At 39.7% G+C, this 26,904-nt stretch overlaps 1 protein-coding gene across 1 annotated transcript; it reads left to right on the top strand.

Moving 5' to 3' along the window:
- Positions 1-184: 184 nt before the first annotated feature.
- Positions 185-26,668, top strand: NELFA (negative elongation factor complex member A). Its single transcript, XM_076335796.1, has 11 exons — positions 185-826; positions 8,326-8,497; positions 9,678-9,839; positions 10,778-10,867; positions 12,720-12,850; positions 13,529-13,598; positions 14,483-14,571; positions 16,890-17,001; positions 19,345-19,601; positions 20,678-20,777; positions 22,347-26,668. Exons 1-11 carry the CDS (start codon positions 575-577, stop codon positions 22,529-22,531), a joined length of 1,620 nt encoding a protein of 539 aa, XP_076191911.1. The 5' UTR covers positions 185-574; the 3' UTR covers positions 22,532-26,668.
- Positions 26,669-26,904: the final 236 nt, after the last annotated feature.

The following is a 26,904-nucleotide window of genomic DNA, read 5'->3' as shown; positions in this document are numbered from 1 at the left end:
GGCCGGCCCAGCCCCAGGGAGGAAGGGCGGGCTGGCAGCGGGGCCCTCAGCCCTTCTCCCGCCTTCGGAGGCAGCCGGTCGGCGCGCCGAGCCAGTGAGGCGGCTCCCGGGCAAGGAAGGGGAAGGCGGGAGCTGCCGGCTGGAGAAGGCCAGCCTCCTCGGAGGGGAGGGGCAGGCTCCGGCCTGCTACTGAGCTGTGCCGCCCGGCTCCGCGGTGGCTCGGCACCCAACTCCTGGTTCTTGGCCCTCTTCTGCCCAGGAGAGCCCCGGGGAAATTAGGGCAGACGGTGAGGAACAACGAGTCGGGGCTGACAGAGAAGGCTGTCTGCGGTGAGGCGGCGCCATCTTGCAATATGGAAGAAAAGCTGTGGTGGGCGCCATTTTGCATCTGAACGAGAGATGACAAGAGCCTCACTATTTTTCGCCGCTTGGGCGCCGCCATTTTAGATTACGGCAGAATCTCCGCCTTCCCTAGCGCAACCTCATAGGGTGCCGCCATTTTGGCTTACGAACAAGACAGCGACCCGCAGGGGTCCTCACCCCCTCCCTTCCTCCCTTTAGGTGTCTTCATAAAATGCCCGTGGAGAATCCCCTCTTTTTTCGCCCCGCTCCCAAGATGGCGTCGATGCGGGAGAGCGACACTGGCCTGTGGCTGCACAACAAACTGGGCTCCACAGACGAGCTGTGGGCGCCGCCGAGCATTGCCTCGCTGCTCACGGCTTCGGTGATCGACAACATCCGCCTCTGTTTCCACGGCCTCTCCTCGGCCGTCAAGCTCAAGCTACTCCTGGGGATGCTGCACCTGCCCCGCCGGGCGGTGGATGAGGTGAGAGCTGGGTAGGAGCTTGCGCGGGAAGCTTAACCGGAGCGGGGTGCGTGTGTGTGAGGGGGAGAGGTCGGTCGGAGGTGGCGTGAGGGGAGAAGGGGGGGCAGCGCCAGCACCACCTCCCCCGCCCGCCCTTTTCTTTTCACACGGAGTCTGTGGGGAGGGGAGACCCCGGGGCGCGGCGCGGACGGCGCCTCACGCGGCCTCGCGCTGCCCTTTCCCGCGCGGCGGGCGGTTGGAGCTGGCAGCTGCCCGCGGCAGCCCTGAGGGGGGAAGCGGAGCAGCGGCTGCTCCTCAAGGGCAGGTGCCCGCCCGCAGTCGGCGCGGGGTATATAGTAAGGCTGGTCCCCACAGACATCCCCGCTTGCCCCTTGCAGCCTTTCTTGGACGGGGATGGGGAGGAAGAAGGTCTCGGCTGGCAGAGCGGTCCGTTGAGGCCCAGCTCGGAGGACTCGGTCCTTGGTGTGAGGAAAAGCGCTCAGATTCCCCGTGGTAAGGGAGCGAGTGGAGTGGAAGCTTTGCTGCTCCTCCTCCTCTTCGGGGAATCTCTGGTTGGCACTAGTGTTTAGAAAGCAGTTTTGACCTGTAACCTATCTTACGCCTCCACACGGACTCGTAGTTGTAAGGCTGTGTTTTGATACAGTTTAGGTGCCTTTGGGGAAGAGGACTTTCCGGAGGCAGTGGTTGGTCTAGGATTAGGACAGAGAGGCATGATCATTTAGGAAGAGTCATGTTAGGCTTGCTTCACTATCCTTCCTTAATACTGGCAGCTGTGTAGGTGTCCCAAGTCAAACATCTCAGCTTTAAGAAGGACAGCAGCAAGTGCTGAAACTTTGGGAATGGAAGATCTGGGGTCTGCAATAAACAGTGCTTTTCCCTGCCTTCTTGCAGTCAGGTCTTGCTTGAGGAAAATTGCCATGCTTTTTTTGCTTCTTTTTACCTTTCTGGGAACAACTGGTGCTTTCCTTTACTGTCCTACCCCAGCTAATAAGCTGGCTGGCTCAAGTCTGAGCTGGCTCTGCAAGCAGTCATCAGAGATCCAGAAAAGCTTATTCATTTGATCCTGGACCGTACCTCATCTGCAGCTGGCTTATTCTTACCAGTAGGCAGCTACTGATGTTTGGGGCAATAGCTGGAGAATGATTAGGAAACATTTAAGTTTCTTCAGCCAGGTTTGAGGAATTCCTCTCCTACTTCCACTGTGTATGGTATTGGTTCCTGGTAACAATCATGGAGGTGGTGTGTAGTTAATCCTCACCTTCTTCTGTAGAGTATCCTCAGCTCTGCTTGCACCAGTCTCTTTCTTGGCTAGGACACAGCTGCTGCTTGGGCTTAATATACGTATATACTAGGCAGGGTGTGGGGAGACAGTATGTAACTTGGATTATTGTATGCTCAGCTTTTGTGTACTTCTAAGCTGAAAATGTACAAGCATCACATTTAAGCAATAGTTTAGTGTATGTCGGTGACTGTCTTGCCACATGCATCTGCATGATTGATCACTGTGTTAATTAATTGGTATAACTTTAAAAAAAAATCTTGTTCAGCATGTTTACTCTAATTTTTAAAACATGGTGTTCGTGTTTAGTGCCTGTCCAGTGCACGAGCTGTTTTCCTTGTGTGTGACAAATGCAGTTGTGTTTTGGACAAACAAAATAACCAAGGCCAGAAAGGGGGATGGGGAGCTATGCATAAGCTCACATGAACTCTGAATATGCAAAGTTCTTCTGAAGTAGCGTGAAAACCCAAGTAGCTTGGAAGAAATTAGTATTGCAATGTTTAGAAAAAGCTAACAAATTAGTGATGTTTTTAGATCGAAAAGAGCTTAAAAAAGCTTAGGGACCTTCATAAATAACCCTCATGCCAACTCTTTGAGGGAGCAGCATTCAAGCAAACTGAAATAATTTGTTGAAAAGCTGCAAGAATGTTCACTGGGTGGGTAAAAGAACTTTTTAAACTGATTCTGAGGAAGATGGTAGCCAGCAACTTGATCTGTGCTTTTGTTAGCTATGGAGATAAAGTGTATATAAAGAAGAGCAAGTCAGTTGCTGTGCCTTTTAGTGTATTGTTAAAGTGATCAGTTGTGTTCCAAATATAAAGCTCTTGCTACTGCTGTAACAAAAAATACTGTGGGATTTTTCATTTCTTTGGTAGAGTTTGTGAATTCAATCATAAATTTAATCTTTCGTTGTAAACAGAGCAGACTTGATTGAGATCTAGGGATTTAGCATATTTTCAGTCCTTTGCAAGGTAACTGTAACGTTTTAATTATTTCACGGGAATGTAGGGGTTTTTTTTAACTGAGAGGAAAGGCTTAAAATTGTTAAAAATGAAAAACTCATGAGGCAGAAACCCTTAACATTGCTGGTAGGTCTGCTATTATCATTATAGACTTCCTTCTATAAATGGTAAAAATAGCTGTTGTAGCCAAACTGGTGACTGAAAGGGATGTTGTCTTGTCAGATACTGATCATTTGTGGTGAGTATGCTAAAATAGGTTGTATTTGTGAAGATTTGTTATGTAACTTACTATCAAGATTTGGGATATTTTAACTAGCATTGGGTATCTTACATATGATACCCAGAACATATACCGAACACAGACATACATATATGTATGTACACTGTGCTGTGTACTTCTCTACAGTATTCACTGCTGAGTGTATTGTGGAGCGCTGAACATGGTGTCTTTTTGCTAGCAGAAATACACTAGTATAGGATACTTGTAGCTGCCTGGAAGTGAAATTCATCATTTGGAAATCACTCCATTTCTGAAAATGATTAAACTTAACTGTGAAAGTACTTCATTAGTCTCTTTGGAAAGTCGTATGTGTGTTTTCCATGCCATGTGCCAGTCTATATTGATCATGTGTGAGAAGCACTCAGCTGGCATTTTTAAGAGTATTGGAAAATATATTGCATCAGCTTTGCAAAGCTTTCGGAATCTCAGTAGTGGATGCAGGATATGTTACTGGTTTGTTATGTAACATATTAAATGATATTCCCCTCTCTAGATAACAGATTGGACTTATTTCTTTTTCCTTCAAAATCTTTTTTTTTTTTTTCCTGTTTTCTCTATAATAGCATTTTCACTGAGGCGTATAATAACATGGAAACCATTTGGGAGCAGACGTCTGAGTGAAGTTATATGGGAATCAAGAAAAGTGTGGTGGTATTTGGTTTAGAAGGGGTTTAATTGGCTGCTGGCCCTTTCTAAATCTCTGTGAAAGCTTCAGTCTAGACAAGTGAATCTTCAATGAGCTCTCTTGAAAGCTCAGTCCTTTGCTTAAGTGTTTTTTTTCCTCAAATGTAATATCCTTCAATTTTCATAATGTTTTCATTCAACACTCCAAATATTGTATAGATATTAGTGACTTAATCCTCATAATACTTCTGTGGGACAGGTAATAAACCTAAATTTTTATCACGCTGTGAACCTCATTCCTGCTTGTTTGTTCCCGCTGACTAATAAGAATAATTGGCTCCCATTTTCATTTTAAGTGTATTTTGTAGGCAGTTATCAAAAATATCCTTTCCCACTGTAATCTCTGGGCAGAATTTGCTAACTCTTGAATCTCCCTGCCCCTCAGCTCTTCATCCGCTAAATTTTTTCCACATAATCATGCTTATTTGAAATGATGCCTAAAGCTCAGTGTAGTGCTGACCAGAGTTTCAGTTGTGAATTTGGCAGAACAGTTACTTCTGTTTATTTTGTATATTATATTCTTGTTAACCTGATTCACAATGGCAAGCACAAGTTCTCTTTTTGTGCCAGCGTTTCATTTATTTGTTCAGGGTTAGACACTGATGTTACAACCAAGTCTGGAATGAGGACTGTGTGCTTCTGTTCTCTCTGAATTATCTTGAGAGGAAGATGCTGCCTATACCAGCGGTGGCCTGCCTTTTTATTACAGTAGCTGCAAGAGAGCAGAAGTCAAGACTGTTTCTTCTTGCTTGCTTATGTGAAGCAGGAGTCCCCTGTTCTTGCAAGTGGGAATTGTAGAGTACTAGGGCAAAGGAATAAGAAGGCGCATGACACTAGCCTTTCCCTCTGTGTTCAGAACAGGCAGGCTGCTGTGCGTCTTTCTGGCCTGTGTTTAGTGTTCTTAATTTTTCTGTGATGTAATATAGTACATTTTAATCTAATATTACTCTTGGCCACTTCTACTCTTATTCATGATTAAAATGCAAAACGTAGACAATAGTGATATTTGATCCATCCTAGTTTTGTATTGCGTAAATATTAATACAGTACTTTCAATCCAATGCTTTTAGCTTAATGAAAAGGCTTGATAATAATACAGATACCTATTACATATCACCTTCTCTATGGCCCCTGGAAGATTAAAACTTGTTTGGGTTTATTAGCCAACTGTTGATGGAATGGTCTAAAGGTATAGTCATATATATTAATTTAGGCATAATATAAAGCAAATAAATGGGAATTCTTTGCAAGAAGTCATCTTGGAGCTATCACTGTGTGTGTTTCCAGTAACATTTCCTTTTTTACCCCTTCCCACAATACTATGTGTGTATTCTTCCTGCGCAGCCATTATTAATCTCCCTTTGTCTCTGTTCCCAGAATTTTTCCATCCTGCCTGATCCTTTCGTTAGATGTTTCTAGTTGTGCCCTATGCTTTTTTTTTTAGTGCCAGCAGGCTGAGAAAAATACTTAAGATCCTTAAGTTTTAGATAAGAGAAATGCCAGAACATGTTGCATCAGATCTTGACATTCACGCTTAACAAGATGCTGGTTGAAGCTGATGGGACTCTTACTGACCCAGTGTTGCAGTCTTGTACAATTAAGAGCTTGGGATTATGGCTGTGCTCTGTAAAGTAACAGAAAAACTGTATGTAGGATTATCTGTTGTTTTGAGTTACATTTCATGCATTCTCAAACCACAAACGAACTAGCAGCTGAAAAAAAATTTCAACTGCAGTGAACTGGGAACATATATTTAAATTGCCATTTGAAGACAAACCTGAGTCAAAACTCAAATCCAGGCTTGTTAAATGCAAACCCATATTCAGGCAAGGTCTCTGGTTAGCTCACAGTAAGTTAGTGTGCTTTGCTTCCCTGTGTGTGACAGTGACTGTTCTTTCACCGTGTTCTTTCTGCCATGAGGCCTTGTGATAATGTTATTTGCCCAGTGTTAGGCAAACAAGTTGTTTCTGGGCTCCTTTCTTGAAGGAACCAAAGTCATGTGAAGTGGTGGGTTGTGGCGTAAGTAGGTTGCCTGAACTTCAGCTGCTCTGAGAGCAGTGTGGATGTAGCATACCCAGACAAGAGCTCCACAGGAACATACATAGTATAGGCATGTAGCTCTGTGAATTTTTGGTACAAATATGAGTTTTGTGGAGCAGATATGAAGGGTAAATTGGGAGGATACAGGAGACATCTTTCCTCCAACTGTTGCCTGAGTTTACTTTGATGGAGGAAATTACATTCTATGCACTTACCTGCATTAGTGGTGTCCAGGTAAAAGCTTGTAAAAGAGCTATAAATAAACCATAGCTTCATCAGATCTCATGGCATGTTTTAAATTTTCAGGTGTTTTGTGTAAATCAGTACTGTAATTCCTATAGAATAGATAGGAGAATAAAGGACTTTTTCAATGGTATTCACACTCATCCACTGTAGTAGAAGTGACTTCTGATGAGCAGTTTAGGGTTAGAATAGAGAGATTGACAAGTCTGTGTGGAGTCTAGGTAGGTTTTTTTATGTTTACTGAGAAAGAAATGAGCAATGGAGGACAACAAAGACTAGAACCTTAGAAATTGATTCTCTCCATTGGGTAAGTGTTGGTTAAATTTAACATGTTAAACAGTGCGTGGTCATGGTTATGTGGTCAGTTTAACCCAAAGCAAATCGGTAGTGCTGCTGAAGATGATAACTGACTGTAGTGCCTCCTTTCTGCTCCACTCTTTCTGTGGTCCTCGTGTTTGGGTGACTGTAGGCAGCCACACCAAGGGGCTGATCAAGCTTAAAGCTATAAAGAGATGCTAGTTTTCGGTCAGATGAACTGATCTGGTTCGTTTCACAAGCACATTACTATGAGCACTAGAATGTGCAAGTGGTGAAGGACAAACTGCCCCTATAGTGCACTTGCAAACCTTTCTAAGGTGAGAGGGCAGTAACATTGTATGGGTGAAAGGAATTGAGAAATGTCAATGTTTGTCTGCCTCTCAGCTTTAAAAGTGCTTGGAGGGGGGGAAATGGAGAGCAGAAATTTATTTCTTAGAGTTGCGTGAGTAGAGTAAGCTTATTTTATTAAACTTTTTCATATAAGCAAAGGCTGGTTCTAAAGAAAGGGAAAGAAATGCAGCATAAAGGTGAAGATGAATCTCTTGCTTGTCTCTGTGTTCAGAAACATATAGACTGTAACTAAGCTGTATGTGCCACAACGGGTTGTGAAAAATCAAAATTCAAGTATTTCCTTATACTTGTTTGTAAATTCTTCAATGTTAGTACCATACAGATAGAGAATGTCTAAATAAGTAATTTTACTGTTACGTTTTGTGGCTTGACAGACGCACAGTACACCTCAAACATCTTAGTTCTGTGAAGCTAATGCTTTAATGCTTACATGAAAGTTTACTTAGGAAAAAAAAAAGCAAGTGTTTAGTCTCTATTTGGGAGGTTTAAGCTTACCTGTGAATCAAGTAGAACAACTAATTTGAGATTCACTGTGTAAACCCCTGACTGTAGTCATCTTGATTTTTATTTCATTTCATAGTGCCACCAGACATGTTCATCAGTAATTAAAAAAAATTACTGTGACAATGAATTTTTTTTATTAATATTATGCATTATTTCCCCTTTTTCAAGATAGGTGCTTAAAGAAAAATAACTTTTTTTTCTGACTATAGAAACTTTGGGTAGATGGAAAATCTTGTTACTTGTGGCATATTAGAGGGCTGGGTCTACTTCTGTAATACGTAGTTTTTGTCAAACAATACAGTTTTGATTAGCGTGAAACACATTATTTTGGCCTAAGCTTAAGTAAAATTTTGAGGACTGACTTCATGTTCATATGATGCGGATATAGTCTGTCTGCTATATGATTCTGTAGCCCAGAAAGGGGCACATCTTCATTTAGATGCCTGTTCTAAATAACTTGTTGTATTCTAGTGGGTACACTGGGAGTATAAGTGTAGAACTAAGGAGACAGTAATGTAAGGATCTGGCTTACTGCTTTTAGTAAAAATGTTCAGTGCTAAACAAAGCTTTGAGCTGCCAAAAGCTCAAAACAAACTTGGGTTAGATTGACCGAAAGCAATATTAAAAAAAAAAAAAAAAAATTATCTTGGTTCATTCTTTAGTTAGTTCTAGAGTTAATGTGTAACTGTGGTGAAGCAGTCTCCCTCTTCCCTTCCCCAGTAGTAAAACATTGTGCATGTTTATGCTAGTGTCTTTTTAAAATAAAAAAAAAAAATCCAACTATAATCTGTTTAAAACTGTTTCCAATTGGCTGATTTTCTTTTTCTTTTTTTGTTAGATGAAAGGGGCACTGACTGAAATTATCCAGCTCGCTACCTTGGATTCAGACCCCTGGGTCTTAATGGTAGCTGATATTTTAAAATCCTTTCCAGATACTGGCTCCCTTAACCTTGATCTTGAAGAACAGAATCCCAATGTTCAAGATATTTTAGGAGAGCTTAGAGAAAAAGGTAAGTCTTTTACGTTGGTGAAAATTACAGACATACGATGCCTTTTTTCAGAAATAACCTGTCGTTTCACAGGCAAACTTGCTATCTTAACAGTACTGGTATCAGGACAAGCAGTATGTCTTGTCTCTTAAGTGTCACAGTTCATGACCTGGCATGTTAGTGGACTGGGAACTGTGATATTTGAGGAACGGTAACTTCTTAAATTATCTTTTCACATATCATCAGAACTTGCATGTCAGGTATTACCCTGAACGTTTGTGAAGGGCAACACACAAGTTAATGTGGATTCATTAGTATCGTTTACGGGCTTATGTGCACTGATAGGTAATAACTGACTTACTGCAGCTTAGTAAGTTGAGGTTTTTCATATATTGCTCTGTCTCGTATGTCGTAGTACCAAAGAAGACAGTAAGGCTCTGTTTCTGCAGTGCTTGTGTGGACAGCCTTGTGTGTGTGGAAGCACCACCGTTGTATTGGGCAGGTGGGGTGCCTCTCTGCTGGAAGTCCTCTAGGCAACAAATGATAGGTGCTGTGGGGGAGACTGATCACAGGAAGAGTTATGCTGCTGGTGTCCAACTAGCTACGGATTGCCTAGCAGCTGAAAATACTGGCTCAGGCACTTGCACAGTTGCTGCTTCAAACAATGTAGTAAATGGTGATGCAAAGCTACTCCTACTTCAGTGGGTTTGATTTAGCACATTGCCTAGAAAAAGCCCTCAGGCATCAATGGGCAGACATGGTCTTGGAGTTAGGATTGCAGCAGACCAATAATGAAATGACTTGGAGGTGGAAGCATTTTGTTTTCTTACTATAAACAAATGATCATTTGTCTGTTCACACTTTTGGTTTGGACTTCTGTTTATTAGTTTCCTTCTCATGTGTAATTTTTAAGGAATCTGAGAATTCAATCATTTTTATCTTCTTTGACAATGGTAGCATATTTAAGATTCCTGTAATTTGACTAGGTATAATTAACATGGAAGCTCTTATGGAGCTAATGTAAAAAACAAACATCCTAATAACTGGTTATATACTGTGTAATAATTAGAACTAAATTACTTTTGGTGTCTAAACAAGTAATCTAAAACTTAAACACCTGTACACTAGTTGTAAAATGTTTTGTAATTACCTATCAAAGAGGTGCTAATACCCATGTGTACTGTGTTAACTCTTTATGCAGTAAGTGAATGTGAAACTTCAGCTATGTTGCCGTTGGAATGCCAATACTTAAACAAAAATGCGTTGACAACACTAGCTGGGCCACTTACTCCCCCAGTGAAACACTTCCAGCTGAAAAGGAAACCTAAAAGTGCCACTCTCAGAGCTGAACTCTTGCAGAAGTGTAAGTAGTATTACAGTTGGTTGGTAAGATTGAGCAACAAATGAAATGGTGAAGGGAAAATTTATATTCAGTCTCATTCTCCACTATGGGGATATACATTAAAATTTTCTGTTATGAGAGCTTTGCTGGCTGATTTTTTTTTTCTTTGATAGACTGGTGTGTGTGGAAGAGCAGGTGCGAGTCATTCCGGCCATGATTACATTAAAGTGCTAATCTTAATTTAAATGCTGTTCAGATTTCAAGGCATACAAAAAGCTGTAGCTTTTTAAAGCACAGACATATTCTGTCATGGGTATATTTAACAGTCAGTTGTGAAGACTTGTGAGGGACAGCTTTGGTTAAAGCTCCTGAAACAAAACTGAAATGAAACAAAACTGAAATGAGAACCTAGTTTTATTTTGCCGTATGTTTTTGCAACAGGGAGCAAAAGCTGCTAATTAATGCTTTCTTTTACTCAGTATGGCTATACAGGGTGTGAAAGCTAAGAGGGTTTTTGCTAACAAAAGGCAACGTGTACATATATGTACTGGTAGCTGCTTGAACTAAGTGATCTTAAAATAGTTTACTGTATCTGCTGTTTGGTTGCAGCAGCTTGCTTCTTTCTTGCATGTGACTTGAGTAGCTGGTCTGGTTTTTTAATTTTTCATGATGTTATATAGAACTTTCTTTAATTATTTCAATCTCTATTGAGTAAATTGTCTACTCTGATAATTTCTTCTAGCTTAGACCATCTTGTCAGTTGCATAGTCATATTGATTTTGTATTTTCTCCAAATACTGTGTTTACCTCGCGTAAATGACCTGGGTTTTAATTAAAATATAATTTTGTTGCTATTCCCATCTTTTTATGTATTAGTTAATAACACTTTATATAAGAAGCAATGTATTGTATTTTTTCAGTGCAGATTCTGTAATAACTAAAGCCCTTTTTCTTTTTAGCAACAGAAACTGCACAACAGCTCAAGAAGACTGCAGGAGTGCCTTTCCATGCCAAAGGCAGGGGACTGGTCAAAAAGATAGATACGACAAGTATGGCTCACTTTCATCACTTCCTGGAAAGAAAATCTGATAAAATAGCCGTGAAGAATAAAATTACTGTCTAGTTTTTACAAAAACTTAATTCTTTTTGAAGCAAAGGATTTCTCCTTTTCTGCCTCCTTCTCTCCTGATATTTAAATGTTTCTGACATGTCTTGTCAGAAAGAACAAGGGGGGGGATGTTTCTTAAATGGCAAGTATATCTGCCATGCTTCTAAAATGTATGCAGCTAGATCATGCCTGTAGACTTTGATAAGAATTTAATTTGCATCACTCCAGGAATAACTCCTGACTAAGCCATGTTGCTCCAAAAGGGAGCAGAGTGGATCACAGTAATCTGCTGTGTTCTTTGAAATGCTGTGAAGTAGACTGAAACTATCTTGTATAATTCTGCGTGGAGAAAGAAGAGGGGACAGTGTGCTCTCTGCAGTCAAGGCTGTGCAGTGGCTTCTATTTAATGGACATGACAAAGATGTATAATCATTCTTCAACTTTGCATTAATCGATTTCAGCTGCTTGCTGAAGTTCCTGAACTGCTTGAATTTTTCAAATAAGTTTTTGACTAGGAGCAAGAGGAGGGTTCAAAATTAGTTACATACTTTAAATCACTGCACAGGTATAACTTTTCTGACCACCAATATGTTGCTGAGGTGTAAAACTTGAGTGATTTCTTGGTGTGGTGGCTAGAAGCTATGAAGCTTTGTGTCGATGCTATTTAAGATGTGGTTTTGAGCACCAAAGTTTGCATTTCCCTGCATGAACATGCAGCCAAAAAGTATAGTTGTAATTTGAACTAAAAATTGTCCCAGTATAGAAATTGACCATTAGTTCTTCTTGGCATTTTTTCTAGCCATTGAACTAATAAAGCTAGTTTTTAGACTTGACCTTTAGAGCCAGGTGGTCTCTAGCAGTATGAGTTATGGGACCAGCTAGGGTTTACTCTGCTGAAACTTACTTACATTGGTCAGAGAGGATTATCCTATGGTGAAAAGGCTTTCAGTACAACATGTAGAGGGATACAGAGTATCTAACCTTAAACTAAAATTCTGTGTTTATCTTCAAATTGTAGGGTATGATGAGATTGTCAGGAGGCTCAAAGACCTGATAGATATATATGTGTGTCCCTAATTTTTTAGCAGTTGATGAAAGAATGCCATCTTCAGCGCTTACATTAAGCATGAGGTAGAAGGGTAACTGTAAAGTTGGGGGAAAACAGCTTCTTACAAGTGTAGCAGTTTCTACCGAGCATCGGGACAGCAGGTTTTCTGTTTGCGATATAGACCCAAATTTGATCCTCCTCCTTGTGCAAACAGCAGCTCCAGAATTTCAAACCTCTGTGTGAAGCAGTAATTTACCTTTCCAGTAGATTACGAGCCCTTAGCCCTGCAGAAGCTTGGCTAAGAATCTTTGATTAAATACAGTTTTACCAAGTAACTAGATCTTAAAGTTCAAAGAGCAACTTTGGCAGTAATTGGATTCAGAACATTCATGCCCAGTACCTTTTTGTGTGTTCAGAGTTTATTTGTTATAAGTAAGGACAGCATCAATGTATGTAGGAAAAGTGTATTTTGATAGCAGTGCACCTGTTCGATTACTTTATATAGAATGGGGTTGCAAGTATTAGCCTAGAGATGGGCTCTTACTCCTTGTTTGAAGGGTAACACCTAATCTGGCCTTTGAGGGACGTGTAGTGTATTATAGACAGTTCCACATTATAAACATTTGAAGTTAAAGGGGGAGGAGGAGGTGCATGTTAAGAAGGGGAAAAGCCAAAGAACTCCTCATTATTGTGTTTTGTAACTAAACATATATTACAGTTGTTGCCTTTTTTGCTCTTCCCTAAGCACCACTCAAAGGAATACCAAAACAAGCTCCATTCAGGAGTACTTCAGCACCTAGTGTATTTAGTCCTTCTGGAAACAGAACTCCTATTCCTCCTTCGAGAACGCCTTTGCGCAAAGAAAGAGGAGTAAAGGTAGGTGCACTCTTTCTTAGTCTCTTGCTTTCCTGCTCAGTTCTTCTCCCTGATCTAAAGTTGTCGGGGTTTAACCTCAGCCAGCAACTGAGCACCGCACAGCTGCTCACTCACTCTTCCTGCCCCGCCCCGGTGGGATGGGGGAGAGAATCAGAAGAGTAAAAGTGAGAACATTCCTGGGTTGAGATAAGAACAGTTTAATAATTGAAATAAAATAAAATGTACAAAGCAAGTGATGCACCAGTCAGTCCCCGGCCAGCTTTCCCCCAGTTTATGTACTGAGCATGACATCACATGGTATGGAACATCCTTTTGGCCGGTTTGTGTCAGCTGTCCTGGCTGTGCCCCCTCCCAGCTTCTTGTGCACCTCCAGCCTTCTCAGTCGGTAGAGCATGGGAAGCTGAAAAGTCCTTGACTAGTGTAAGCACTACTTAACACACCGATGTTTTAGTTGTAGCTATCAACATTATTCTCATACTAAATCCAAAACACAGCACTATACCAGCTACTAGGAAGAAAATTAACTCTATCCTAGCCAAAACCAGGACGAAAGTGAATTTCTGATGCTGTTTTGAATCAAGTATCAATATATTAAAGAAAAAATTAAGGACAATATTTAGAGATCAACTACATAAATTTAACAATGGTTATTAAGCTCTCTGTGGTCTGTCTTTTTAGCTTCTAGATATCTCTGAGCTGGATATGGTAGGTGCTGGCCGTGAAGCAAAGAGAAGAAGAAAGACATTAGGTTGGTATAGCATGCTACTTACAAAGGCTATTAATATACCTGCAGATAGGATCTAGATTTGTAGTACCATTTTGTTCTTCATTTGTTAAAACTTATTGTCAGCTAAACTTTAAAAAAGGGAAAAAAAAACCCCAAACCACAACCCAAAAATGCTTTAAGGGAGGATTTTCACTCTTTTTGTTTCAATGCTCCTAGTCATATTGCCATGTGCCTGGGTAATCTCTTGACTCGGTTGCATGAAAGGATTGAACTAGTCAGTTGTGCTTTGGGCAGCACATAGGTGTGTGAGTGGCTTCGGTAATAGAATTGTTCTGAGATACTTTGGTATGCTTTTTTCTACTGGCTGTGTGGCCAAATAAATTAATTGAAAGTAATGTTGAAAAAACTTGTAGTGCTATCCAAAATTCTGGCTGAGAGATCTTAACAAGTGAATAATATCTGATAAACTGCTCTCAAGTCAAGTGACAGTGCAGTGCTCTACTTAACCATGTCAGGAACATACATGAGGTATCATATTTGCCCCAAAACAACCTTTTTGTGTTTATCACCAAAAAAATGAGTACCATCTCAGAACAAAATCATACTTGCAATTAAATTTTTGCTTGGGTTTTGATGCTTTCTAATATCACAAAATTAGCCAATTCTGCCTAATTACTTAGTTACTGTATCTTGATGGATATACATTATGGTTCAGTTCATAATTGGGTTGATTATAAAACTGTGTATGAAGATTACTGTGTCTACCAACCTTTCAGCATATACCTCTTTAAGCATGTTTTAGCAGACTTTGAGAAATGCATTTTTATCTCTTTGTTTAAACAAGTGTATCTAATTCTTATTTCAGAAAATTTTTCCTTGAACTGACTTCTATTTTTATGCAATAGATACAGAAGTTGTGGAAAAGCAAGCCAAAGAAGAAACAGTAGTAGAAAATGCTACCCCAGATTATGCTGCTGGCCTTGTGTCTACACAGGTAAAACCAAACAAAACCAAAACAAACAAAAACCAACCAAACAAACAAAAAACAGATGAGGGAAACCATGATGCATGTTATTCTTAGACACTGTAATGATAATGATATTTTACTAACTTGTTGAAACATGCCTTTTAATGTAAAAATCTTGACAAAATTACTTCAAAATTCCATTATATTCTCACCAAGCTAGATAAAAAATTCAAAGCAGGATGAAGGTAAATTTTTTTGTTTGTTTTCTTGTCGCTATTTTAAGTTTGTGATGGGGTATGGCATTTCTGTAACTGAGGATTGTCGTGTTCTGTCAGAGGTGAAAGGGATAGGAGGGCTCTCTGACCCTAGAGAGGTGGAATCATTTTCAAGAGTTCCTGCAGGTTTCACTCTGTGCCTGTGCATCCTTTGTGACCCTAGTGGAATAGTGTCCACCGAAGTCTCGGTGAGGAGCACTTGTCGTTGGCCTGTGCCCAGGAGGGATAGCTGAATATGAGCAGCCAAGTAAGAAAGAAGTCTTTACAACTCATCTGTCTTCTGGCTTGAGAAAAGAACCTACATGCTAGTAGCCTTCTGTGGTTCTCTTCTCCATTTTTAGCTTGTAATCTTTGAGAATTGATGCGTAATCCAAAAGGCAGCTTTTTCTGAGGTCTCCAAACCTGTCTAACAAGGCTTAGCCAGTCCCAGTACTACTGAAAGGGGAGGAGAAATACAGTGGAATTGATCTCCGTCCAAATTACCCATGGCTTATAAATTTGTGCTTCTTAAAACCCGTAAAGTTCAGAGGTGGCTGCTCCTTCTCTTAACAGTCCTTTTGGATTAAAAAAAAAAAAAAAAAATTATTTAGGATCTACTGAAAAAGCTAACCTGTTGCTAGAGGTAGTTCAGTTGGGGGGGGTGGGAGGTGGGGGGAGTTGTGTGTAGGGTTTTTTCCTAGTCTTTCAGATACAGTGCTTTGGAAAAAGTGTGATGCAGCTTTGTTTCCTCAGTCAGGGCATAGCTTTTACAGGAATGTTAGGTGCTCCTCCCACTTCTGAGTTAGAAACTGTCTGTTCTATTCCAGCAAGCCTTGGCCTGGAATTAATTTGGACAACTGGGTTCTTTAGATACCAAGAGATAATTTGAGGCTGCTGCACCCAGTGTTCGCAAGCCTCTCAGGATGATAGAAATCCATATCAAATCTTAAGTGTCTTCTCTTGTTCCAAATTTAAAGTGGTCATGATTACCTCTGCCTCTCTAAGTCCATGTGTTAAGATGCAGTGCTTGCCTTTGGAGAGCACTCTGTTTAAAAGACCTGTGGTTTGGTTGGTGAGCCAGGCATTTTTTCCTCTAGAGCCTAACGGTAAGCACATGCAACATCGGTCCCATGGTTAAGGGGGTAGCAATCTATGGCACACATGCCAAAACCAACATGTAGGCAGATATTGGTAGGCCTGTGTCAGGAGCGAAGGTCGTTGCCTGTCTTTCTGCAGAATGCTAAGAGTCTTTTTTGGCAAGCTCCGCCTTCTACAGAATAGCCATCTTTTGTCTAGTAAGGCTACCTTAAATGATTTGTCTGCTAGACTTACTCCCCCAAAACTTCTTTCCTCTGTCAACCCCTTATGTTTATAAGGCTGCATTGGACTAAAGTGAAGATCTTCATAGAGATACCATGCTGCTGTCTCTATGCTGTGTGTGCAATATCATGTATGGTTAAGTACAAAATGTGGCATTTTCTTTGGCCTGATCCTAGATTACATCCGTCATGTTGGTGTTGACTGCCCGTTTCAGTGGAAACGGGGTTTTACCTGTGCTTTTACTGCTGCCTTCTGCTTGCTTATGTCCCAGAGGCCTTTGCATTCTCCTGGGTGGTACTTTAGTAGGCCTTTTGCCGATGGATGAACACAGGTTTCTGCTTGCTAATAGTGAAAAGCATGTTTGCTCAGGCAGAAGATCGCTTATTTCTATAGTGTAATTCTTCAGAGAGTACCATCTGCACAAATTTCATCATCTGGTCTCCACACTACCAGCTGAGGAATGGGACAAAGGAACAGCAGCTTGACTCTCTTCGCAGCAGTACATTTTCCATAATAGTATTTTTCCTGGCTCAGACTGTGCCTTTGATCTGAATTAGGGGAAATAAAAGCTGGTTTTTCTCTCCTAGGGTAATTCTAATGTCTGAAGTTTGTATCGGGAGTTAGGGTTGAAAGGGCAAACTTGCTCTAACAGAAGTGTCCATAATTAAGTTCCCAAAAGGAATATCGTAGCAGAACTAATGTTGAAATTGTATTTAAAATGCGCATGAATATATGCAGTATGGCTATTACACTTTCTTTTCTGCTTTACAGAAACTTGGCTCATTGAACAATGAGCCTGCACTACCTTCTACAAGTTATTTACCTGCTACACCCAGTGTGGTGCCGTCTTCCTCGTACATCCCAAGTTCTGAAACACAGCCAGGTAAAAGATACTTTTTTGCTTTTGGGACTTAGTACCTCCAACTCTACACAGTTTTATTGTCTAGCTCTTCTTTTATTTACAAACCTGCTATCTCTCAACTCTAGTGAAACTTAACATTAGCAGTCTAAAAATCCACTGCAGGAACCCAGCCTTTGGGGTTTGGGTAACCAGACATATCATTTAACCTAAATAAAGAAAACGCTTGTTGTTTTTAAGTCTTAAAATGACTGCTAGTTAAGTCAAACAAGCAAAGCAATTTACTGTTTGGGTTTTTTTCTTACTCTGTAATAGAAAATCCAGCATTTTTTTTAATCCCTAAAGAGACACCAGTAATACACATAAGTCTAGAGTACATACTCCATACATGCATCCTCATGCATGCACTTACAAAACAGTTGCTTTCAAGAGTCAGATACGTTTCTAGAGGCAAGTACATATTAGCTTTCACACAGGCTGGGATCAAGCCATCTATTTTCCTTTTACCTTTTTATAACAGTCTGATAGATAATAGCCGAGTTCCTGCGTATTTTGAAAAGTGCTACATTATTTTCAATTTTAGAAAATTACCTATAGTTAAAAAAAAATAGCATTTGTACAAATCCTTTATTTCTACACCTTTTATTTTAACACACTTGGTTTTACTTTTCCTTCCCTGCTGCGTGTAAAGTCTTAAAGGAATGTATCAGTTTGCGCTAACAGATGTGCGTGACTGGGATTCATTACCAGACCTTGCAGTTAACAGAGAACCAACATTTCAGTTTAATGCATTATTTTTACTCTTGCTTGTTGTGATTTGGTACTGTAATGTTTGTCTTTATGTATGTGAGCTGTGGCATGTTGGTCATTATAGAAGAATGCATATGCAAAATCTGATCGCTTCACTTGGCCCTGAAACAGTTCAGAATCTCTCTGAAGGTCCATGCAAATCTTTCTCTGGCAGAAAATTGGCATCTCCAGAAGGAGCGCTGCCAAGAGCACATCAGTGTTGTCAGCAGCTAGTATTATTTTCCAGAGCCTTGGCATTGCATTCCAACAGCAGGAAAAGCCTAGTTTAAAATTCTCTATTGTCTTTGTTCTCTATTTTTTTTCTAACTTATTTTTTCCTTCTGGAGTATGTGGTATCTAGCTTTTCTTATGGGCAAGGAATATAAAACTGTTTCCTTGATAAAAGATGCACACAGAAGATCCACGTGTTTGGTCTCATGTGATCTGAGGTTGCAAAATTAAGACATGTTACTTTATGCAAGTCGGTTATCCTGACATGAGAGGAAGCCAGTAATAAAATTTAAGAGATTTGTACAAAATTAAGGGGTAACTAATTGTTACAAGTGTTTGTCCTATCAAGTGTTCACTGTCATGTTCCACATCTTACTGGATAATAGCCATATTGTTAAAACCAATGCTGTATCTGTGCCTAGATGGAGAGGGGTAGACCTCTCATTCTATAAAATCTGATCTGAAAGGCATCGGCCTAGCTCTGGTCTGTATCTGCCTTATAGTCTACTGTGAACACAATGTGAATAGGTTAGCTTAAACCTCATGAGATTCAAGAAAGGTGCTTAAGCAGCTGTGCCTGCCTGTGTCTAAGAGCTGCAAAAGAATGTAACTGGCTGGAGTGTGCGCTGGGTAATTACTGTTTGCTGGACAGATGGTAACTTACGAAATAGCAGTAGCTTGATCATATATGTAATCTCTACCTGCAGCCAGGTTTGGAATAGTAGCTCCCTTAAGTGCAGGTGAATAGATCAACTTCGAGAAATAAGAGAGTTAGGACTTGTCAATACTGTGGGGTTTTAACCCTCCTAGCAGTTAGTGTTTAAATAATGAGTGATTTGTGAAGACTGCGTTTAATTCTGTCATCTGTTTAAGTATTTGTGTATTTTCAGTATTTGTTACTGGCTGAGACTTAATTACCATTTCCTTTGGAAGCTGCTGCTACATTAGGTAAAACTGAAATATTTTTATGGTTTTGGCTTCTGCATAACAGTACAGCAGTAATCCTCGTAGGGTCAGAGTACAGTTGTTATAGCAATATAAGCTAAAAAGTAAATAAAGCAGTTCCAATTTAATAAATCTGATATCCATTAAACATAAAATTTGATGCTAAATATAGTGTAATCCATATTGGACAGCTAGTCACTCAGTTGTCTAATTATTGCTGAAGATAATTGAGTGGAAAGAGCATTAGCTCTTCAATTTTTCATACAGATATTAGATGGTATATTGAATCGTGGTGCTAAAATGGAATAATCAGAATTTTTAGTTTTCTTTAAAAGCCCTCGGTGATGCTAATCCCTGTTTGCGGATTATAATGTTTTTAATTATCCTGATTGTTTTTTGCAGCTGGCTCTGCACGAGAGGCCTTGCAGACTAACAGACAGACTGAAGAACCTGCAGCTCCAAATGCTACCACAACTCTTCCTGCACAATTCAAACAAAGAACACCCATGTACAATAGTAACTCTAATCCACCTGCAGCTACACCTACCTCACCCCTAACACCTACCACACCTCCTGCCATTTCCCCTGCAGCACAAGCACCACAAGTGGCCCCCCAAACTCAGCAACAGCCACCACCGAAAAAAAGCCTCTCTCTCACAGTAAGTAAAACCAAGTTCTTTTTCACTGCTGCTTTTGATGTAGATTGGAAAACACAAATTTTTATTATGGATCTCATTTGGTATGTTGGCAGTTCCTGGCCTTTGGATCATGGAGTGGTTGAGCCTGCTTTTTTTATAACCACAGAGAATTAAAATGTTTTGTGGCTTTGTTAGCATTGCTGTCTTATAAATGTTAATCACAACGCTTTTAATTGTGCAGTGTTAATGTCTACAGTAAGATGTCTTTTATTTACTGCTATTTATTATGTAAAATAATGTTGTGTTACTTGTTACAAAGAATTTTGGGAGAAAGGTGTATTTCTAGCAGAGCTGTTGCCCAGCCAATTGCATATAATGTAAGCTGCTAAAAAGGATCTTGTCATTGCAATGGTAGGAGAAAAGATGTCAATAGATTATTCTAAGGTGAAAGCTTTTATTTCTTGATCCCCTCACCCCCCCAATTACACATCTTTTAAAGCCTGAGTGGGGAGGAAACTAAATTCAACAGCAATTACTTATGTCCTGAAGCTTATTGCTGGTATGTTAGTATATATTATGTGCATGCTTGAAGTTAAGCAGGTAACTAATTCAAGATGCAACTGATTTGAAGACTTTGCTAAGCACATCTGTAAGCCTGGCTTGAAAGAACTGAACTTTAAGAAACTGGGTGACTTTCTTTTTCAGTACCTCTACTTCATTTATTAAAGAAAAAAAAAAAAAACCCTCTGAAATTATTGCAAGCCTGGGTTTGGACTGCAGAGGAAGCATTGGGTTTTTTCTCCTTATGTCATAAAGAACACAAAATCGATAATGTAAACATTGTGTTTTAGCACATGTTTCTGAAACTATTTAAAGGTGGTGTTTTCTTTCCAGTTTCAGAATTCAGTTGTCACTGCTGTAGGTCTTAGGTGTAAGCATTAAGGAGGGAAAGCCTTGAGGTTAAGGCGCTTTTTTTGTTTACTTTTTACAGGTCTACAAACTTCCACCTTACTCTTACGCTTGTCTGTGGGTATTAATATGGTACCTGTTGGCAGTGTTTTCTCCACTGGAATTCATATTTGTTGTATCTGTTGCAGAGGGAGCAAATGTATGCTGCACAGGAAATGTTCAAGACTGCAAACAAAGTTACAAGGCCAGAAAAGGCTCTTATACTTGGATTCATGGCAGGATCCAGAGGCATGTATTGAGACTAACTTAGCTTGCTTTTGGATACCCAAATCTGAAATATAGCCTAGCATTTCTAAATGTGCATATGTGAGTGCAAGATTCTTGCTTTAGCTTTACTCTGTATGTATGGGACTCTTTGCTTTACTCTGGACTGTATGTAGTTTTATGGATTACAGTTCTAACTACTTTAGTTCTACCTGGAAATGGGTCTTTAGGGTCTATTTCCAGTAAGTCAAAGAGTCTGTCAGAGCAGCTGCTAAACACAATATATACATAACTGAACACATGTAATATAGCCTAGGGGTTGAGGAGAAACAAGGCAGCCAGTTAGAACAGTGAACAGACTGGTTAGGTCCTAGTAGTCTGTCTAGAAGACCAATGAACGTAAGTTCTTCCATGGCACGTCAAGGTACAAGTTGGGTAGTACAGAGCCTCTTTGCTAATTCCTTGGCATTAGAAATGTAGCAGCTGTTGTCTTGGAGACTTAGGTAACTACAGGTGCTGTGAATCACAGGGAGATAAGCTGTCTCATAGCTAGATCCTGTCATATATTGGCCTTGATAGACCAAGGCTGTCTACCCAGAAGATTCAGATGTAAGAAGAGAAGGGGCTTAAGAGTCCTTAAGTGAACTCTGTCACCTGCACTAGCTCTGGTTTCTAATTTGGTATTTGAAGGCTCTTATCACTGGAGTGCTGGAGCCTAAATGTAGCTCATGCATTTGAATTAATGCAATACATTATTAAGATGACCAGGGTAAAGTTACCATGATGATCCCTGGGCTTTAAGAAAGTTTTGAGTATTTTGCATTAATGATGGTGCTCTTAGTACTAGATGCTACTTCAAATTGCAGTAGGAGGATGTGCTTTAATATCTACATGGACAGTTTTTTGTAATGCAAGGTAAAATATTGTTTTGGAAGTGTGCACGTGTGTGTGTTACATATTCACATATGCATATATGATAAATATATAACAATATGAATTCCTTCAGTAATAATGTCAGCACCTTCTGAAGGCTGGGTAAATAACTGCCTACTATGACATTCTTGAGCTTCCTGATTGTCAATTCCAGTACCTGGAAATGTAACATTCAATACTTCTACTGGAATGGAACCGAGTCTTGGACAAGTGATTTCAGTGAAGCCGTTCAGGCTTCCAGAATAGCTGAAAATTGTTGAGGCTTTTAACTACAAAATGTATCCCAAATAAAGTCAGTCTGGTAGTTCAAGTTTACCAACTCCCATTTAAATATAAGCTTCTCTTATGGTTCTTGAGGCAGACAGAAATGACATTGGCATGCTTTACTGTCCCTTTTGTTGTTGTTTCAGTTACTTTAGCCTTGGGGTTCATCTTTTGGGGTCTGCTTTTGTTATCCTTAAAACTCAGTCTGTGATGTATGGAGGGAGGAAGATCTTTGTGTGGCTATGTGTATTAGTGACATTACTTGCTGGGTTTGGGGTTTGTTTGTTGGGTTTGGGGGGGGGTTCAGCATAAGGTTTAGAATCTCCATCAAGTGCTCTTTACCTTTTCTAATACAGTACTGAAATGCATAATTTGTTCCTGTTCTTGTTTTCACAGAGAATCCTTGCCAGGAGCAAGGTGACATCATCCAAATTAAACTTAGTGAGCATACAGAAGATTTACCAAAGGCAGATGGCACTGGCAGCACTACTATGTTGGTTGATACAGTCTTTGAAATGAACTATGCTACTGGTGAATGGACCAGATTCAAGAAGTACAAACCTATAACTAATGTTTCCTAAGAGATGCAGCAACAGCAGACTGGACCAAATCAAGCTGACGAGTCAACCAGCTCATAGAGTATGTCAACTGTACAAAACGGCATTCATGTGTACATTTCTTAGTACCCTCCAGAGTAAAAGTTGTGGCTCTTCAACCTAACTGGGCTCAGTGAACACAGAAGAAGATGGTGTGAAACTTGCTTTTTTTTTTTTTTTTTTTTTTTTTTTTTTTTTTTTTTAAATCTTGGGAGAGGGAAAGCTCATCTTAGGGGGGGAAAGTTTTGGGGTGTTTTTATTTTCCTACAGTTCAAGATGCCGGAAAAGGAGATCATGACTGAAAGATTACAGATGGGAGCAGTTTACTTCTGAGTACCGGAAGAGAAGACTACTGCACAGTCATTCACGGTTTACGATTAAACGAGGGCACAGATCTTTATTGTAAAAATATTTTCTTTGGCTACATGGGTTCTATTGTAAGAATGGACACTTAAAGCACCACCAGTCAGTGCTTGATTATTTTGTAATTCAGCTGCAATATAACTAAATATTGCAGGTGGTAGATGTCCAGTGTCTAATGGTACCCGCTGTATGTTTAGCTTATTTATGCTTGGGTCATAGGATGGGATTGAGCAGCTTTGTTAACTCGCTATATTGTCAACGTCCATGCCCAGCATGAGTTAATCTGTTTGACATTATTTGAGATCGAGAGAAACAGAGTATCTTAACTTTCTGAAGAAAAAAAATCAAAATTAAGAAAAAAGAAAAGTAGTGGTGGCTTGTCACTGCTTGGAAGTGATAGCTCTTTACCATGTAAGTCTTAGGGCAGAAGCTGATCTGTGGCTCTCGCATAGCAAGCCTTTTGAACAGCATAACTTACCTGTGAGGAAGTGATACTATTACACCTCAAGACCAATTGCAGCTTAATTTAAAAGTGGCCCTAGAACTGGTTGAGTGACACATACCTGAATATAGATGGTTGGGAAGATTTGTTGTCTTGAGGTAGTGTTAATTTATGTTTGGTTGAGCAGTCATAAGGCACTGGATCGCCAAGCCCTGATCCAAAAAGTTTGAATGACTGTAGCTGTGGTTTTTGCCAGTGAAGATATATCAGTATAATCACTAATGTGGCCACAATTATACTGGCATATAAATGTGCCTTATACTTGTCCCCTTCTAGTAGAAGCACATTTTTATCTTTATAACTGTGTTCACACTACTGGTATAATCTGGCTTTAATAGTACAAATAAAGCTTGCATTTATGGAGAGGGCTTATGTACATAGTTCAGGATTCATCCTTTGGAGACTCAGCTTCATCAATTGAAGGAGACATGGATTAAACGTCTGGTTTCTGCCAGTACTTGTATGTGGAGCTGTGCTTGGTTGGGAGCAGTGCTTAGAAGGAAGAAATACGAAGATGAGTAGCACAATGGTGGTTTGGTGCTGAGGAGGTACCTTGGGCTGACTAGAGGTTCATGTTAAAGTGGAACTCTTGGGACAAAATTAGGCTTTTTTCTTTTTTTTTTCTGAAAAGAAAGCAGACCAAATCCCATAAGTACACTTACTAACAAAGATGTTTAGATAATTGATTAGTCTTTTTGTACTGGGGAATTTTTATTACATTTTATCTTTAGTTTTTCAAACAAATTATCCAACAGGACAGGGCAAGTATAAATAGTAAGAAAATCTGTATTCTACAGTGTTTTAAGATGTGACCAAAAGTATAGATTTCTTAACTTTATTTAAGCAAATATACAGAATGTTCTAGCTCCTGTAGTGGGCAAGTTATTTGATGGTACCTGCTACCATTACAGAGTGTTGTGCATGTATTAGTGTGAAAGTTACTCACATATAACTGTCACACTGGGGGCTCTCCTCCACATAATTACGCCATTTCAGAAGCAATGTAGATTGTGATTCTGATTGCGATTTTTCTTTTAAACAGCTAGCAACCAGCCTGACAAGTGAGGATGAGTAGTGGGTTTTAGTTTTTAGAATGAGTTCAGTAGAAATGCGTTTTCATGGTTATAACTTATTTGATTATGGTATGTTACACAGTAAGGGCTAACAATAGAATATGAAAGTATTCATCTTTTAAAAGAAAGGTTTAAAGAAAAGTGACATTCCTTTTCTTGTCTGCATTCAGATTTTTAAAGTTTTCTTGTGATGACCAGTTTTCTGTAAACATGTATGATACTTCTGTCTTAACTGTTCCTGCTTGCTAGATAAGCTGCAAGTACCAAATACAGTTTTTAAGAAAGAACTTTTAGAAAATTGGCTGACTTGAGGGGCATGTACTGTCATTATAAATTGTTGATGCAAGACTGTGCAATTCAGTAGTGATCAGGAGCTGCTGTGTGATGGCTCTTTTGGCTTACTTGAGTTTAATGGGGGGTCCCTCGCTAAACTTTCTTAGTCCGCAGAAGTCTGCATTTCAGACCCGTGCTGTCAGGATGGAGACAGCTGTCCCTCTCTTCTTCAAGAAGCCCTTCTAGAATGCAGTAGTGTGTAGGAAGCTTAACCATGCTGCTACCTATTGTATTTGCTGCATAACAAAGTTGGTCTCCAGGCCTGTTTGTCTAAAGTCAGTCATATGCAATAAATTGAAATTTTAAATAGAAGCATAGTATGTTTTTAATTCCGTTAAGTTATTAGTATGAGACAATTTAACACTGCAAAAATAATTTATTTTTAAAGTGACTTTATGACCCTCAGTACCAGAGCATTACTTCAACTTGATCTGTGAATCTAGAAAGTTTTTTAAATACCTAAAGAAAGGGAAGTTTTTGCAACGTTGTTAAAATGATACAGTAAGAAGTAAAACTACGTGGAGTTCTTTGGTTCAGAGAATGAAATCATTGAACCAGTGGCCTGAAAGTAGGGGTAATGCCAGACAATTTAGAAAGGGCAACATCAACACTTAAATTCCAATATCATGGAATTGTTGCATATGGAACAAAATCTGGCCCTGGAACTTAATATTTTTTGTCTTGAGTATTCAGTCACTTGGATGTTAGCTGGATTCCATTCAGTGAGACTCAATGTGTGCTGTTAGATTAAACAAAAACATTTGACTCTAGAATGACTTGCAGATGTACTGACAAATTGACCAGAGTAGTAGTTTAGAGTTTTCTTAAAGCTTTGTTTGTCCTTTTTCTCTTTCCCTTTATCCAAAGCATGAAGTTTTAGGAAATAGCAAGCCCAAACTTCCGAAGTGCATTACTGCACCTCAGCAAGGCAGGATGTCCCAGCTTCTCTTGACGTTGCTTGTAAAGAAGCACCTGTCTGTGCAAGCCTAGGCATGATATAAATTAGCTTATTTGATTTTTAGAGTGTGGAATACTGGAGAAAGAAGCAATGAAAGAGGCTTGCGTTTTTTCCCTGTCTTGTCCAAACTTTTTGTTCTTAGGGGAGAAAGAACACATCCATGCATACCCAGGCTTCTTTAACAACTTGCCCTACAGCGAAGTGCTGGGTTTCTTTAGGCTCCGTTTTCTTTCATGAGTGCTGCGAGGACCAGAAAGAGTGAAATGAGTGTAATGAAGAAGGTGAGCCCAAGGAGGATGTTGAGTGAGAGTTCTGATCATAGATTCCATCTTCCTTTTAGACAGAACATTTTTTCCAACTCTACTGCTCTGTAGGTATCGCCATACAGAACAGTCTAGGCTTAGTATGGTTAACAGTCTAGTGTTGGGCCGGTATTTTGTGGGTTAACTTGATTTTCACTGGTAGCTTTGCCATTTAATCTTTGAGTTAAATACCATAGGATGCTGGATGCAATGGGGAGGAGCCTTTGGTAGTTGCTTGATACCTTCATGTGAAATTGGTCACTTCTCTCACTAAGTTGTGTCAAAGTGCAGACCACTTGTCCAGATGAAAGAAGCTTGAGACTTTGACATTATACAGTTTAAGAGTGAATCACATTTTCATAGTAAGATCTGACTGGAAAAAAAAGACTAAAAAATGTTAAGCCAGAGGCCTCTGGGAATCTGGTGCCTTTAACAAGAACTGTCATTTTGTAAAATGTTACATCTATAGCATAGCCCGTATGTTTTCTATTGGTTTTTTGTACAGTTGTAAATTCAAAATATTCTGTCTTTGGGTACGTATTTTCAGTGTAATACAGTATGTATAATAAAAATTTAGATTTTCTAAGGAAATGGACTGATACTCTTTTTAATAATCAAATTGCATATTGTACTAACAGTTGAATTAGTGATGAGTACCTGAGACCAAACAGCCAAATTGCATGATAACGTGTATCCATTTTAGATTTATGTCACATTGCTTCTGTAGATGCATTTCAAAGTTGACATATGCTAGTTTTGCTGGTTAGGATATTTGTGAGTAGGAGGTGTTACCAAAATACCTACTTTTGCTTTCTGGGCAGGTTGCT

This window comes from Aptenodytes patagonicus, chromosome 4 (assembly GCF_965638725.1).
Source record: "Aptenodytes patagonicus chromosome 4, bAptPat1.pri.cur, whole genome shotgun sequence".
Classification (NCBI taxonomy): domain Eukaryota; kingdom Metazoa; phylum Chordata; class Aves; order Sphenisciformes; family Spheniscidae; genus Aptenodytes; species Aptenodytes patagonicus.
This window is presented reverse-complemented; position numbering and strand designations above follow the sequence as displayed.

Bases quoted from the DNA above. Each gene is read 5' to 3' on its own strand.
- NELFA (XM_076335796.1), top strand. From the start codon at position 575: ATGCCCGTGGAGAATCCCCTCTTTTTTCGCCCCGCTCCCAAGATGGCG. The intron at 9,840-10,777 runs GTAAGTAGTATT...TTTTCTTTTTAG, and splicing joins AGCTGAACTCTTGCAGAAGT to CAACAGAAACTGCACAACAG. The intron at 10,868-12,719 runs GTATGGCTCACT...CTCTTCCCTAAG, and splicing joins CAAAAAGATAGATACGACAA to CACCACTCAAAGGAATACCA.